Raw genomic sequence first — 15,642 nt, 5'->3', positions numbered from 1 at the left:
GGGATGAAAGCTTGTCCAGAAGCAGAAATATAGCAAAGAGCAGCAGAAGGTGGAAGCTGAGAGATAAGATAGAAAGGGAAGGTGGGCAAGAGACCGGGCCAGCTTAGAAGAGTATAGTTTTTTAGGACCTGAAAGCAGGAACTTGCTTCAAACATTTGAAATTAATATTGGATTCTATTTAGATTGGCCAGTCTAGCTTGAGATAGAGTTATACTGGGAATGGTGAAGGAGAGAAAGAGCTTAGAGAATCCGGGGAGGGGTGTAGATCATAAAACAAGTGATTGTTCTACTGGGTTAGTGAGGTTGGGAAATAGAGCCAGGGGCCAGTTAGAAATGAAGTCAAGCAGATGCCAACATTCTTCTCTAAAGCTATTCAGTGGGTCCTGTTTTAGCAGATCTCCCAGAAGGAAAAAGAGGAGGCAAAATGGAATAAATTACATCACATGAGGAGGCACAAAAGACCTAATACAGTAGAGGGGAAGAATGGAGAGGAATGAGCATTGTTTGAACCTAAATCTCATCTGATTCGGCTCAAAGAAGGAATAATATACATAATTGGTATAGAAATTTTTTCTCAGTTTATAGAGAAATAGGAGGGAATGGGGAAAGGAAAGGAGGAGACTAATAGAAGGAATGGCAGAAATAGAAGGGAAAAGGATAAGAAGGAGGGGCTGATTAAAAAAAAAAGGCAGGCTGAGGGAGGTGGGAAACAAATGCAAAATAGGTGAAGATGGGAAAGGTGAAAGGAGAGAGAAAAGCAAATCTCCCAGATTAGATTTCTCCCAAACCTTCAGCTAAATAGCCAGGCTAGGAGACACAAGGCCAGTCATATTGCCCCCCCTCCCCCCGGAGCCCTGATCCTTTACTCACATCCATCTGCGTTGATACTGCTGGCAAATAGCTTAGCTTCCTCCACATGCTCAGTTGAGGCCTGAAGCAGTGTTGGTTTCCACAGGATCACTTCCCTACTGAAGATGACCAAATTAAACTGGTCCTCTGGCTTGAGATCACTCAGGATCTTTATCAGGGCTTCACGAGTCTAAGAAGAAAGGAGACTCAGGAAGCAGGAAGGACAGATGGAGCAGAAGGCTTAGGGCAGGGGTCCTCTAACTTTTTAAATAGGGGGCCAGTTCACAGTCACTCAGACTGTTGTAGGGTCGGACTATAGTAAAAACAAAAACATTGTTTTGTAGGCCTTTAAATAAAGAAACTTCATAGCCCTGGGTGAGGGGGATAATCATCCTCAGCTGGCCCGCGGGCTGTAGTTTGAGGACTTCTGGTTTAGGGAATATGGGTTTGAGCCTGGAGAACATGGATCTCTTTCACTTAGGCCATTCTTTGACACATCCCCTCTGGTACTGAGGCTGATGGAGAAGTTGCATCAGTGACAGAGGAACAAAGTAGTGGCTTGTGATAAACTTGAGTCCTCCCTTGTCTGAATTGGAACATTTACCTGTTTAATCTTCCTACCGGCCATGGACCCACTCTTGTCGATGACAAAAACCACATTCTTGGGCAGTGTAGACAGCTCTGCTGGGGCAAAGTGATGCACGAAGTATCCGTTCTCAATCTGCAGTTTGGGGATGGCTGTGAGTCAGAACTACACCTCTCATAGCCTTTCTGACCACCTTTGCCAAGAGTAGGTTTTAGTCAAGCTTGCTGCCTCCACATTTCTTCTCTCTGATCTAACATGGAGACCTTTACGTTTAGTAAGTTCTCCTTGAACCTTTCCTTTTCCACCAGGAACATCCTCCCAGGTCCTCTCAAGATCTCACTCAAGGTCTGCCAACTGAGCAAAGCCTTCCCTTATCTCTCAGGACCACCCTTAACAACTCCTGTGCCAGATATTTGAATGTTTAACAAGATAGTTTCTCTAAGGTAGGTCATATGAGAACTATTATCATCATTTTACAGATATCAATATTGATTTCTCTTGGCTAGGTAAAGTGACAGTGGGACCATTTAGTTCAACTGTTCATTGTTCAGAGGAAAAAACTAAGAGCCAAAGGAGGAAATTGCTTTAGGGAAATACAACAAACTATGTCAATAAATAAAATGGAAATGCACAGTGGGATATGTCCTTGCCACTCTCTCAGCCTGGGGATTCCTTCAGGTCAGGGCCCTAACTTGCACATTCTGTATCTCTCCACAATGTTCCATAGAACAGAGCTCAGCACCTTGCATGGATTGGTTCCCTAGAGGTCTCTGTTGCTACTAAAGTCAAAGGATACAAAGGGCTTGGATGCTGACCCTCTCACAGGGTTCCCAGAGCCCATCAGTCTCATTGCCAAGTCCCCCCGTCATTCACCTGGATGTCCCCTGCAGCATTGGTTCGGTCCACATCATAACGCACAATGAAGTTGCCATCCAGAATCGTGTCTGGCTTCCCCTGCTCTTTCTGCTGCTGGGCCAGAGATGGCTTGAACACTATGTGAGCCTACAGGAGGAGAAGCTGGTGCTCAGAAGTTAGCTGAGAAACCAGAAGGATTTATAATCCTTCTCATTGATCCAACAGCTAGAGAAACTGAGGGAGAGAATGAGCTAGAATAGATGGTGGGTAAGCTTTTCCACTTGGACTCCTTCCTTGTCTGGGACTGGCCTTAGCCAAAAACCAATGGAAAAGCTGAACTGCCTCTGGGAGGTGCTTCCCTGGGCCTTGACAACCTGAGAGTCCCAGTGTCTTGCCTAGTCCCTGTCCCACCCTACTTCAGTTTCTCCTGTCCCTGTTATGATTTGTGGCTATTACATTTGAGATTCTTCCCCCATCCCCACCATAGGGCTGAGCACAGAGAAAAAGCACTGAAATTAGGGAATTGGAAAACTAGGCTCTAGGGAAAGTCATCTATCCTTCTGACCACAGTTTCCCTATCTGTATTATAAAGGGTTGGACTAACTGGACTTTAAGTTTACTTCACTTCTGACATTCTATGAATCTGGGACACCCCAAGCCTCTGGAAACCAGATGTGGTGAGGCCTGGGCTGCATGGGATAGGTTCCAGACTCTGTTCCACTGTGTTCCCCCAGGTCTCAGCATCTGACCTTGGTCTTGTTCCGCGTTGTGGTGAGGGCGTCTGCCAGGTTCTTGGTCATAAACGTGCTCTCAGTCTCCAGAGAGGCGATTCCCTGAGGCTCAAAGATGTGGATATCTATCTGTGAGGGAGAGGGGTAGAAGGCATGAGAAGAAGGGAGAGAGGAGAATGAAGGAAGATGGAAGAAGAGGGAAGAGGAAGGAAAGGAGGTCTGCTCAGGGAACTCCTGATCTGAGCAGGAAGAGCCTCTGGCCCCAGGGGGCTCCTGCTGTGAGGTAAGGGTAAGGAGAAATAGACTTCTGTCGGTTGGGGGTGGGCAGTAGAATGAGTGCTTCAGGGCAGAGGAGGAGTCCAGTTTAAACCCTATTACCTGCAGGTGTTGGACCAGCTGTTGGGGCCGGACCTTCAGAATCAGCTCATATTTCCCCAGCTGCCTCTTCAAGAGCTCCTCGTAGACCAGCTCAAATGTGACCTTGGCACTTGGGGCCACATTGATAGACGCCTGGAACTGCTCCAGATTCCTCCCTGTGGCCCTGGGTGGGAGGTGGGCTCCTGAGTGCCACTGAGAGTGGCCGGGGGTGGGGTGGGGTGGGGTAGTGGTAGGGGGAGAAGGAGGTGCTTTAGGGCAGAGGGTTGGCTTGTGGGACTCTGATGCCCACCCCCTGCCCCAGACACTTACCTGATGATCCCAGCACTCTGCCCCCTGGCCACAGCTGTGCTGTACCTCTCCTGGGCAGCTGCCTTCTCCTTGATCTCCTGTGGGTATGCCACCCCATCAATGATCCTGAGGAGGCAGAGAAAAGGGAGACAGAGAAGCCTCAGAGAAGGAGCAAAGGCTGGGGGTCCAGGGATGCAGAGTGAAGAAGGCTGACAGAAGAGGAGGGAGAAGATTGGATTCTGATCTGTCATATGACTCGATGTATATGATGCAACCTAACTGTTCTGGATTGTCCTTGCTTGTTCTGAATGGTTCCTATACAAATCCTCTATCATTTGAAACCCCCCACCATCTGGTTATAGACCACCTCCAAGCTCCTCCTTACAAAACTCTGTTTCAATCACACTAACCCCTTTGCTCTTCTGTTCTTGTGTGTATTTAACATTCCATTTCCCAGCATGCCCCATTCCTAGAAAGTACTGCTACCCAACCTTTGCCTCTTAGAGGCAAATCTTAGATCCCTTCAGTGTTGGCTCAAATGCCTGCTCCTACCTGAAGCCCTTCCTGATCTCTCCAAGAACTTGTCCCTCCCTGAAATTTTTGGACACTGTAATACTTTTTAACATATTTATATGTGTTCCTGATCTAGTTGAAACCCAAAAGTAGTAGAGACCCTAATCCTTTTCAAGAAACTCCAGGTTAGCAGGCCTTTGGAATGATGTAGTCACTTTAGGAATATAGCTATTGGAAGTGAGATGTAGCACAATCTTGAGAATGTGTGTGAAAAAAAGAGAATTGGACCTGATATCTTTATTTCACCAAGCTACCCTTTAAGTATGTCTAGTTTTTCATCCAAAAATCTGGGCTGCTAACTTGCACCTGGACTCGGACAACAAACACTTTTTAGTTTCATGAGAAGAAGAGTGGTTGTTAGTCCCCACTGTCAAACTCAGCACCAATCATTTTGACTCCAATCTCTTGATGTCATTTACTCTGTTCTGTTCTTTGTTCTGTATTCCCCAAATCCCTATAAATTTATGTTTGCTCCTGGCTCTTTCCTATCTTCCTCTCTTGCAATTTAACCCACTTTAATTAATGTTATAATTTAATAAAATTTTGTCTCTTGACTTAGAAATTAAGCTTCCAAAAAGCTTAGGGACACCTGTGACACTGGTCTGGAACCCCAATATATTTTGAGGATACCATGTGCCCTGAACCCTAACATGTCTTCCTTTGATAAAATGTAAATTCCTCAAGGACAAGAACTATTTCCATTTTAGCTTTATAACTCCAGCACTGAGCACTGTACTTGCACACAGATACTTAATGATCCATCGATTCATTAATTGAGTCTTCTATCTGGTTTTCCCTCCTTCAATCTTGCCCCTCCTAAGCATCCTACACATGCTCACTGACAATCTTCCTAATGTGTCCTGGGCTTAAGAAACTTTTAGTGGCATTCTCTTGCTGATTTAATAAAATAAACATTTCCATTCCTATAATTCAAGGTCCTCCATCCTCTGGCTCCCATATCTGTCCAGATGAGGCCAAAATAAAGAAATTCACTATTTCCTAATTTCACCTTGTCCTTGCCCATCTTAGTGCCAATTTCCTAGTGATAATTATCTCAACACACTAATTGGGTGACTGTGAAGGTGGATGGAAAAGAGAAGAGATTGGAAGCAGGGAGATTGATTGGAAGTTACTATAGCTGTCCAGACCAGAGGAGGTGAGATATTGAAACAAGATAGTGGCTGTGTGAGAGGAGAGAAGATTCACTGTGATTCCAACATGAGATGTCATGGAGTTAGCATAGATTAGACTCAACAACTGATAGGACATGAAATGGAATATAGAAATGGTGAGAGAGGGCAGAGTTAAGGGTTACTCTGACTTTACAAACTTGCATGACTGGGTTGAAGGCTGGCAATGCCTTCAATGGAAATAGGGTAGTTGAGAAGATGAAAAGTTTTAGGAAAATGCCATTGAGTTTGGTTTTGAACTTTTGAACTTGGATCTCTAGGGGACATTCAGTTCAGTTGGCAGTTCCTAATGGGGAAATTCTATAACTACATAAGGATTTTGCTACGTGTCCAAATCAAGATAGAAGCATCCATGTGGGAGATAGAGAGATCTGTTTCTCAGAGTAGCTTCTACCACTGATTGGAAGGAGATGGATAGGAACAATCTCTTTTTTGTTGTTCCAAGTTCCAGTTCCAAGACTGGAAGAGTCTTGTTGTTCTTCTAACTGCATCCAGGATATTCAATTTACATAATGGACACCATGTACTGAAATAGGTGGGAACTGCCTCTTTAGGCCCTGTGATCCTAAGAACTGGGCTTGGAGTTTTGCTCTGTTTTATTTTTCTTCAGTTCTAGGCAAAAGTGATGAAGTACACAGACTACAGCTATGGTGATCTTGTAGGGAGGGATCACAGACTAGATGTTTCTTCTGCCATACCAAGAGAGAAGCCTTGAGGAACAAGAGTGTCAGAACTAGAACCTTAAAAAGGCTTTGGACTTGGAACTCATTGGGATGATGTTATATACAAACTGAGTTAAGCCCAGACAATGAGGTGAAGTGGGATTATAGCTCTCAGGTATGAGGGGAATTGTTTATAAGTTTGCTCTTCCTATACCTGTCTTTGTTTCTTTATCAAAAGCTAATTCATACAGTAGATGAATGGAACTTAGGTGTAGGAGATTTCTTCCTTCCCCTAGGTTACCAGCAATCTCCCCAATCTAGAGAGATTGTTTGACATGGTAGAGCCTTAGGAATAAGCCTTTTTGGATTTCCAACATGACAGCTGTGAAGTCCATCCAAGCTTAGGATCTAGAACACAAACACACAGACACATACATGTATGCATGTCTACACACCCTCCACCCCCAATGCATGCAACATCTCTCTCCCTTCATTCCCTTTCCAAGATCTGCAATTGTTACAGGAAGCATTGGGAGACAACTAGATGTAGTACTGCTGTGAGCATGAACACTTATATTAGTTACCTTTTCAACTTTTGCCCTGTCTAATAAATTATATGACCATGAAAAGTTACTTGCCTATATATTATAAAAAAGGAAAGGGTTAAAATTGAGTTTGTAAAATTCTCAGATGCCGTGTGGTGGTGATCCATAGATTTTCACTGGTAATGGAGGATTGATCTCAGGTCTAGTCCTAGGAGAACAGACTAATATTAGGTTTGATGAGCCTGCTTCTGGAAGGGTTTGATTGTAAGGAATGGAGGGGCTGGCTCTTCCTGTCAGACTATGCCCAGGTAGTCTTTGATTTTTGCTCACTTATTTCATTGTGGACGATGGCTTTTCAATTGGTTTTAGAGTTGGAACCTGAACCTACTTAACAAAAAGCCCCAATGTGTCTTCTTGTTTTTTTCCTGACTGGTTACCTTCAAAAGAAGAGGTGATGACTATTATATGCCTCCAGATGAGGAAAGTGGTAGTGCTCTCTCCACTCCACCCAAGTGGACATGAAACTAAGCACACATGATCCTGCTCTTACTTCGATGCCTGTTGTTCAATTCTGCCCTTCCTTAGGTGAAGGATTTTTGGAGACACAATGGATGAAGCTTGTGAGTTTTGAACAATCAGGTCAATACCAGAGGTCCAGGATATTCATGTCAGATTTTGGGGGCAGCTGAGACTGGTAAGATTTAAAGTCCTATTTGACCAAGTCCAGCAATAGACAGATACAAAGATAGCAATTTCTGCAAGCAAGCGAAGGACTTCAACTTCTTCCATCAGCTCTGTTGCCTTGAGAAGTGAACTGGAAGGGGATAAATGCTTTGAAGTAAACCATTTTAAATGTGAGTCCACTCTCCCCAGGGAACTGAAGCAGAATGGAGAGATTATGTCCCTGATTTGGAGGGATATTTTTGTAGGTCTATTCTTTTATATCTTCTCAATAAATATATTTTTTTTGTAAAAGCTTATTGATTAAATGATACCAGGGTATGATCTAGACAGAATAAACCACTTAACTTCTAAGCAATCAACTTCCTCATCTAAATCACTGGTTCAAACAATGATATAGGGGATATATTAACTGTAATTGCAATTTATATTGCAGAAAATATAATGGAATGGCAGCTCAAATTCCCATTTAAAAGAAAGCTTTTAAAAGAATAAGCCAATTCTCTGGGTTATCCCATGAATTCTGAGGGAGTGATGTACTTGACAATGAGGGTTGCAGATGGGATAAGGGCAACAGGAGGTTCCATGTGTGGTGTATTTCTGTCTTTGTCTCTCTGTCTCCATTTCTGTCTCTATCTCTCTGTATCTCTTTCTTTTACTCTCTTTCTCTCTTCCTTACCTATTCAAAGTCTCTAGAACCAACTGAAAAAGTTCCCTATGAAGGCACACAGCCTTTTGTTTCACATTCTCTCAGATAGTTCCTGTTAGGCAGCATAGGCAGCAATGTACCTTAGAAAAGAAAAGAAAAAATATTCCCCTCCTCCTTGCCAGGGTGGGAGAGTATATTAGATTTATAAAGTTCCAATAATTTGGAGTCACGTTTTGTCGTCCTGTAATTTAAATTCAGAAAACAGATTTTCCTTCTGATCCAATCACTTATTTGCAAAATTGGGTGCCTGGTCTATGTGTATAGAATCATCTGCCCAGATTTCAGAGACCCACCCTCTTTTGATGGCAGGAGCATATCTCCACCTTGTGGGTAAAAGATAAATTGTTCTTCCTCACTGGTTAATCCGCAAATTGATATCTTGTCTTTTGTTGCCTTACAGAAGGCAAAATGTGAGCTGGTATAGGCTGCTGCTGTTACTGAAACATATAAGACCTATGATACTCAGCAAGACTACACCAAGTGTTTCGCACCAACTGTTACAAAATATGCAATAATTCTGAATACAGAATAGATCTAAATGAGGCTTAGGAGAAGAGGGAAACAGTTAGAGCCTTTAAGAGTACAATGGGTCTACCCTATTTCTCCATCTTCACTCCAGCTCAACTATCAGAGGCCCTCATTATAGGAAATAGGGGAAAACATTTAATAGGGACATCCAAAATCATTGAGTTCATCCTTCTATCTTTGAGCATCTACTCATATCCCCTGGATATGTATCAACGTCCTTTCCAAAATGTGGTCCTCAGAAGTCGAAACAATTTTTCAGAAGTGATTTGACCATATATCATTTACTCCATCTTGGTCAGAAGAGATTCTGGCTTGAAGTTGAGCTCTCCTCTTCATCCTTTTTTTCCAGGATGACAGGAAGAGGGAATAGTGGGAGAAGTGGGGTTGGAAGGTAAAGAAAGAGAAAAGATCATAGAATGACAAGTATCTAAGGAGAAGAAGGCCATTCCTTAAATTCCAGAATTGGAAGGAACCTTAGAAGGCATAAAGAATCATGAAATTACAGTTAATACATATTATACAGTAGAAACACACACACACACACAGATCTAGACAGAATAAACCACTTAACTTCTAAGCAATCAACTTCCTCATCTATAAAATGAGAGGGTAAAACCAGATTGTCTTTGAAGTCCTTTTCAGTACTAAATCTATGATGGTATGACTTCCTAGATGCTTTCTCCTTCCTTCATTTCAAAGACATTACACTGCTCTAATCATTCTTTTCCTGCATCTTTCAGTGGTGGCTCATTTTGTTTGACATTTTAATGTGCCTAAGAGTTTCCTCTTTTCCTCTTCTTCCCTTCCCTTCTTTCCTTTCCCTTTGTTTCTCTCATTCTCTCCTTTTCACCTAGTTCCTTCCTCCTCCCTCTTTCTCCTTCCTCTCTTGCTTTTTCGCTCCTTCTCTTCCTCTTCCTCCACTATGAACTATATATTAACTTTACAATGTCCTTTTCAAAATGTGGTGCTCAGAAGTAGAAATAATTCTCTAGTTGTTATTTGATCAGAGAGAAGATAGAATCACCAAATTCTTCATTATGGAACCAATGCTTCTCTTAATATAGTTGAATATTGTGTCATAACTTTGAGCTACTATCTTAATTTTTGCTGATTTTGGGATCTTAGATGATTTTGATCATTTAATTTTTTCCCTGCCTTTCAAATTCAAGTTTCAAAGTATTCATTTATCCCCTCTAAATTTCATATTATTTTTCTCAGCCTATTTTTCTAAGCCACAATGATCATTTTGAATCTTGATTCTTCTGTTGCCCAGCATATGTAGTTATCTCTCTCAGCTGTCTGCCACCTACAAGGATGCCAAATGTCATCTATGTCTTAATCAAAGTCATTGTTAGAGATATTGAACAGAACAAGTGATTAAAATTTCACCCAGGCAAATGAATATTTTCTTAGATAATCTGCTTCTAGCAGAAAAAGACATCTTGAACATGTGGAGACAATTGGCATCCCTTGCTATGGCTCTAGCTTGCCTATACCAGTTTTTTGATCTGGAGGCAGCTTCATGGAGAGGAAAAACCCATTTTATTGGAATTGGAGCTATGTTCAAGATCAGTCAATACACTTTATTACTAGATGATTTTGAGCAAATTATTTAACTTCTTTAACCCTCAGTTTTCTTATCTGTAAAATAGAGATCCCAGTATCTGCAATACTCTCTGCAGTACTACCTCAAACAGTTGTGATATGAAACTAACAAGAGGAAGCTGAACAAGAATAAATGAGTGCCAGTTCCAATTGATCAGTGATGGACAGAAGCAGCTATACCCAAAGAAAGAACACTGGGAAATGAGTGTAAACTGTTTGCATTTTTGTTTTTCTTTCCAGGTTATGTTTACCTTCTGAATCCAATTCTCCCTGTGCAACAAGAGAACTGTTCGGTTCTGCATACATATATTGTATCTAGGATATACTATAACATATTTAACATGTATAGGACTGTTTGCCATCTAGGGGAGGGGGTAGAGGGAAGAAGGGGAAAAATCAGAACAGAAGTGAGTGCAAGGGAAAATGTTGTAAAAAAAAAAAACTACCCAGGCATATGTTCTGTCAATAAAGAGTTATTAAAAAAAAGAATAAATGAGTGCATGGACAATGCTTTGTAAACTGTAAGGTACTATAGAAATCTAAGCTATTATTAGTGGACTATTATCCATATCCTCTATCTAGCTAGTCAGTCTCTAGCAATTTCCATGGCAACATTTCTCTTTAGCTCTTCTTTTATCCTTATCCAAATACTCTGCACCAATATTTTTACTCTTGTTTCACAAACTTTCAAACAGATGGAGATCCCTTAATGCAATCCTCCATTCATGAGTCCTAGCCTACCAAGTCACTTTGAGTTAAATGAAGTCATATGAAGTCCTATATCTCTTTGTTCACTCTATTCATTATCCATTCTCTGAACATTGATGTATAAGTAAGATTCTTTTTACAAATAGGAAAATGGAGAAAAGGAAGTTGGAGTATGGCATGATGGGGTGTTATGAAGAGGAGGGAATTAGGGAGTTGAGGGAACAGGTAATTCAAGATCAGTACTTACATGGAGAAGTTAGTGATGAAGGCCTTCTTGGGCAGCTCCACCTGGAAGATGGCCTCTTGAGCTTCTTTTGCTTTATTGACCACATGGCTGGTGATGGTAGTATGGGCAAAGCGCAATGTGACTTTGGAGTCTACAGTGAGACTGTAGAGATCAATGCCATTCTAGATTGGGATTGCCAGAACAAAATGGGAAAATATTTCAATTTTTCTTCCTCTGCCCTAAGGGATTGCAATTGTCTTAATAAGAAAGCTAGGCCCAAATCACGTGTAAGCTAAACTTTTCCCTGTCCATAGACAGCCCTCCCCCAACAACCCAAACTCTATGGAAGTTCTGCTTTGACTCTTTCCACAGAGGTAGATGGGTAAACACAACCCATTAAACTCCTAGCACTAACCCCATTCTCCTAAAACACTAATAATCAGATGTCTATTCCCAGGTCCTTGACATTCTCCCCCCCCCCCCCCAAGTTCCCTAAAACACACTCACACTATTTTATATACACACATTCACACATTTATACATGCACACTCTCACAAACATGTTCATGAGCACATACAGGTACCTCTTGGGCAATGCTGGGGCTGAGGGAGGCCAGAAGAAGAAAGAGAATGGGGAGCAGCAAAGTATGAGCTGCAGGCTCCATTTTGACTAAGTATGGATAGAGAGGTGCCAGAATTTAAAATCAGTAGCTCATCTCTCTCCTAGTTCTTCTTTGGCTTCCTTCCCCCACCCCCTACTCCTATAGATTCCAGGAAGCTGGTCACGAGGTAATGTGTATTTACTGGCCAAATGCAGCCAGCAGATCAGGATAAGCGGCCAATACCCACCTCCCAGAGGGCCTTTGATCTATTGAGAAACACCTCCCCGCTACACACTCATTGCTTCTCTTTGTTGCTAAAAGGTCAGACCCACTCACTCAGAGACTTCCCCTTTCTAAATCTCCCCAATACAACTTTTTCAACTCCAGCTATTTGGGTTGGGTAACACTGAGGCAGAGAAAAGGGCGATGAAAAGAATAAAAAGTCATGTATTCAGTAAAAGTTCAATTCTATTTACTTAGATTCAGAAATATTCATAACACCATAACCATAACACCAGAAATATTCAAAACTATTGGGAAGCTCTCTAGGTTCAAGATTCTCAGTGGGTCTGCATCCTCTAAGTTCATTAAATTCAATCTTTCTTTGTCTACTGCCTTCTTCTCTACTTCCTACAAACATGCTAGGTTCTCCCCCATCCCTAAAAAATCCTCATTTTATCTGAACATTTCCAGTAGCTATCACCTAATATCTTCTACTTCATTTTGTGGCCAAACCACTCAAGAAAGCTTTTCACAATTGGTGCCCCTAGCTTGGAGAGACTTACATGAATTGATGCTGAGTGAAATGAGCAGAACCAGGAGATCATTATATACTTCAATAACAATATTATATGAGGATCAAATCTGATGGAAGTGGCCCTCTTCAATGAGAGGATCCAAATCAGTTCCAATTGATCAGTGATGAACAGAACCAACTACACCCAGCAAAAGAATTCTGGGAAATGAGTTTGGACCACAACATAGCATTTCCACTCTTTCTGTCCTTGCATTTTTGTTTTTCTTCCCAGGTTATTTTTTAACCTTCTTTCTAAATTGGATTTTTCTTGTGTAGCCAGACAACTGTATAAATATGTATACATATATTGTATTTAACATATACTTTAACATATTTGACATATATGGAACTGCCTGCCATCTAGGGGAGGAGGGAAAGAGGGAGGGAGAGTTGGAACGGAAGTTTTTGCAAGGGTCAGTGTTGAAGGGTTACCCATGCATATGTTTTGTCAATTAAAAAAAATATTTAAAAAAAGTAATAGGTTCCTCTATTTCCTCTCTTTGTTTTCTGTCCTAAATCTTCTGCAATGTGGTTCCTGACCTCATCATTCACCTGAGACTGCTCTCTACAAAGTTGTCAATGATATCTTGATTACCAAACCTAATAGCCTTTTCTTGTTACCCATTTTCTTTGCCTTCCCTTTAATCAATATTGACCACCCTCTTCTCTTGAATATTTGCTTCTCTCCAGGTTTTTGTGACATTTCACTCTCCTAATTCTTCTTCCACCTGTATGACAGCTCCTCAGTCTTCTTTGCTGCATCTTTCTCCAGGTTATGCCCACTAAATGTTGGCATTCCCCCAACTATCCTGGGCCCTTTTTTCCCTCCACATTGTCTAGCTTTGCTAATCCCATCAACTCCTGCGAATTCAGTTATTATTTCTATTCAGAAGATTCTCTCACTTATTCAGCTCTAACATCTCTCTTTATTTCTAGTCTTGTTTCACTAACTGCTTATTGGATGTGCCAAACTGGATGACCATCTTCAACTCAATATGTGTAAAACAGAACCCATTATCTTTACTCCCAGTTTCTCCCCTCTTTCTACTTTCTTATCCCTATTGGAGTCACTACTGCCCTCCCGTCACAGGCTGTATATTTCCTACTCTTCATTTGTTATAGTTTTTAGTGTAAGTAGTGTTTCATGATTTCAGCTGGCAAGTGTAAGCTGAGGAAAGCAACTCATGAAGCAGCTTTAGTTCTGAACCTTACTTGTGATGTAATGTGATTTTGAGCTAGGGACTTCTGTTCTAATGAGTCTTTGGTCTTCTGGCTTTCGAATCTGCCTCAGGAAATTGAGTACACCCAATCTATCTGAAGACTTCCCTTAATTCATTTGGAGATTACTTCCTAGCCTTATCCTTGGGCCATAGAATTAATATATTTGTGATTGAAAGCTGTATAAGTGAATCTCCTTGCTTCAGTCTCTCTATTGGATTCTTAGAATTCAGTTTGCTCAGTAATGGTGTCACATTGCTTTTAATACATTTTGCCCCTTGACTAGGAGATGGGTTCAAGTCTGCAAATTTTTTGAGACACCTTGAAACACCGATCTGGGACTTTGGGGTCCCCCTTCTCAACCTCAACACTTGTACCACTAGACCCACAATACTTACAGAGGGAGCAGATAGGAACAATTCTACTCTGACACCTACCTTGAAGAAAAGTGAGGGAAGGACCAAATTCCCAGCTATCATCCTTCTCCTGCTCCTCCATCTTTCTTGAAAAGAAGTAGCCAGATGAAAAAGATGTATCTGTTCATAAGTCTACTACAAACTTTATGTCTACAATTTAGGCAATCTTGTGGACATGTATATATCAGGCATGGATACATCTTATATAAGAAAGTAACTCCACCAGGGAGATATAAACAAAAGCACTCTCAAGTCTGAGAGAAAAGAGTTTAAAGGTTAGAGGGATCAGAGAAGGTTTTCTGGAGGAGAGGACATTTGAATTGAACTTTTAAAAGACAGAGAAGAACACTAGAACTGAATTAGGAAAGAATGGACAGTCCAGAGACCTGGAACAGCCTAAATAAAGAGGAGGAGATGAAAGCATGATATGTCCACACCCATCTCTCTAATTTATTTATTATGTGACCTTTTATATCCAGGCCCTGTATCTGTTTAGAATTTATGTTGACATTATAGGGTGAGAAGGTATCTAAACCTTGTTTCTCTAAGACTACTTTACAATTTTCCCTGGAATTTCAGCCAAATAGTGAATACTAGCCCCAGTAATTGGGGGCTTTGGATTTATTAAATACCACACTGCCATGTTTGTTTTTGCAGTGGATAGAGTCAGGAGTTCAGATATGATCTTAGATACTTCTTAGTCTTGTGAGCCAGGGTAAGTCATTTCACCTCTGCTTGTCTCAGTTTCTTCCTCTAGAAAATAGTGATAATAATAGCTCCAAAGTCTCTCCCCTTCCCTTAAGAAGGTAAACACTTTGATAAAAAATTATACATGTACACCCATACAAACCATATTTCCATATTAGCCATGTTACAAAAGAAAACAGACAAAATAAATGAAGAAAGTCTTTAAAAAGTATTATTTTATCTGCATTTAGATTCCATTAGTTCTTTCTCTGGAGGTGGATATTATTATTAATCTGCAATCCTTTGGAATTATCTTGGATCATTGTATTGCTGAGTCATTCATTGTTGACCATTGTGTACTATTGCTGTTATTGTGTACAGTGTTCTCCTGGTTCTGCTCACTTCACTTTGTATCCATTAATTTAAGTCTTTCCAGGTTTTTCTGAAACCATCCTGCTCATCATTTCTTATAGCACACTAATATTCCATCACCACCATACCATAACAATTTAAGAGAGAAACAATGAGAAAAAAGTCAAATTGCCAGGTTGACAATTGGACAAAAAAGTGAAAGAATTCACAAAAAATTAAGAAATTTAAAAATCATAAATGGCTTTATTAAATTACATGCCAATAAAATAAATGTCTATATGCATTCACACACAAAGAGATAGCAGGTAGGTAGAACAGATAAAGCATTAGACCTGGAGTCAGGAAAGTAAGAGTTCAAATCCTTCCTCAGATACTTATTAGCTAGCTATGTAACCCTGGGCAAGTCGCTTAACTCTATTTGCCTCAGTTTTCTCATCT

The 15,642-nt window shown here is 41.0% G+C and overlaps 1 protein-coding gene across 2 annotated transcripts in view; it reads right to left on the bottom strand.

The window, feature by feature from the left end:
* Nucleotides 1-11,870, bottom strand: part of LOC100932429 (inter-alpha-trypsin inhibitor heavy chain H4) — a 37,752-nt gene extending 25,882 nt beyond the window's left edge. For both annotated transcript variants that reach the window (XM_031957523.1, XM_031957531.1), the window contains exons 1-8: nucleotides 11,698-11,870; nucleotides 11,136-11,296; nucleotides 3,709-3,813; nucleotides 3,400-3,562; nucleotides 3,040-3,150; nucleotides 2,309-2,437; nucleotides 1,454-1,570; nucleotides 871-1,039 (exon numbers count right to left, since the gene is read on the bottom strand). In XM_031957523.1, coding sequence (XP_031813383.1) covers nucleotides 871-1,039; nucleotides 1,454-1,570; nucleotides 2,309-2,437; nucleotides 3,040-3,150; nucleotides 3,400-3,562; nucleotides 3,709-3,813; nucleotides 11,136-11,296; nucleotides 11,698-11,778 — 1,036 coding nt within the window. In that variant the 5' untranslated portion in view covers nucleotides 11,779-11,870. The remainder of the gene's footprint in view (nucleotides 1-870; nucleotides 1,040-1,453; nucleotides 1,571-2,308; nucleotides 2,438-3,039; nucleotides 3,151-3,399; nucleotides 3,563-3,708; nucleotides 3,814-11,135; nucleotides 11,297-11,697) is intronic.
* Nucleotides 11,871-15,642: the final 3,772 nt, after the last annotated feature.

This window comes from Sarcophilus harrisii, chromosome 1 (assembly GCF_902635505.1).
Source record: "Sarcophilus harrisii chromosome 1, mSarHar1.11, whole genome shotgun sequence".
In the NCBI taxonomy this organism is placed as follows: Eukaryota; Metazoa; Chordata; class Mammalia; order Dasyuromorphia; family Dasyuridae; genus Sarcophilus; species Sarcophilus harrisii.
This window is presented reverse-complemented; position numbering and strand designations above follow the sequence as displayed.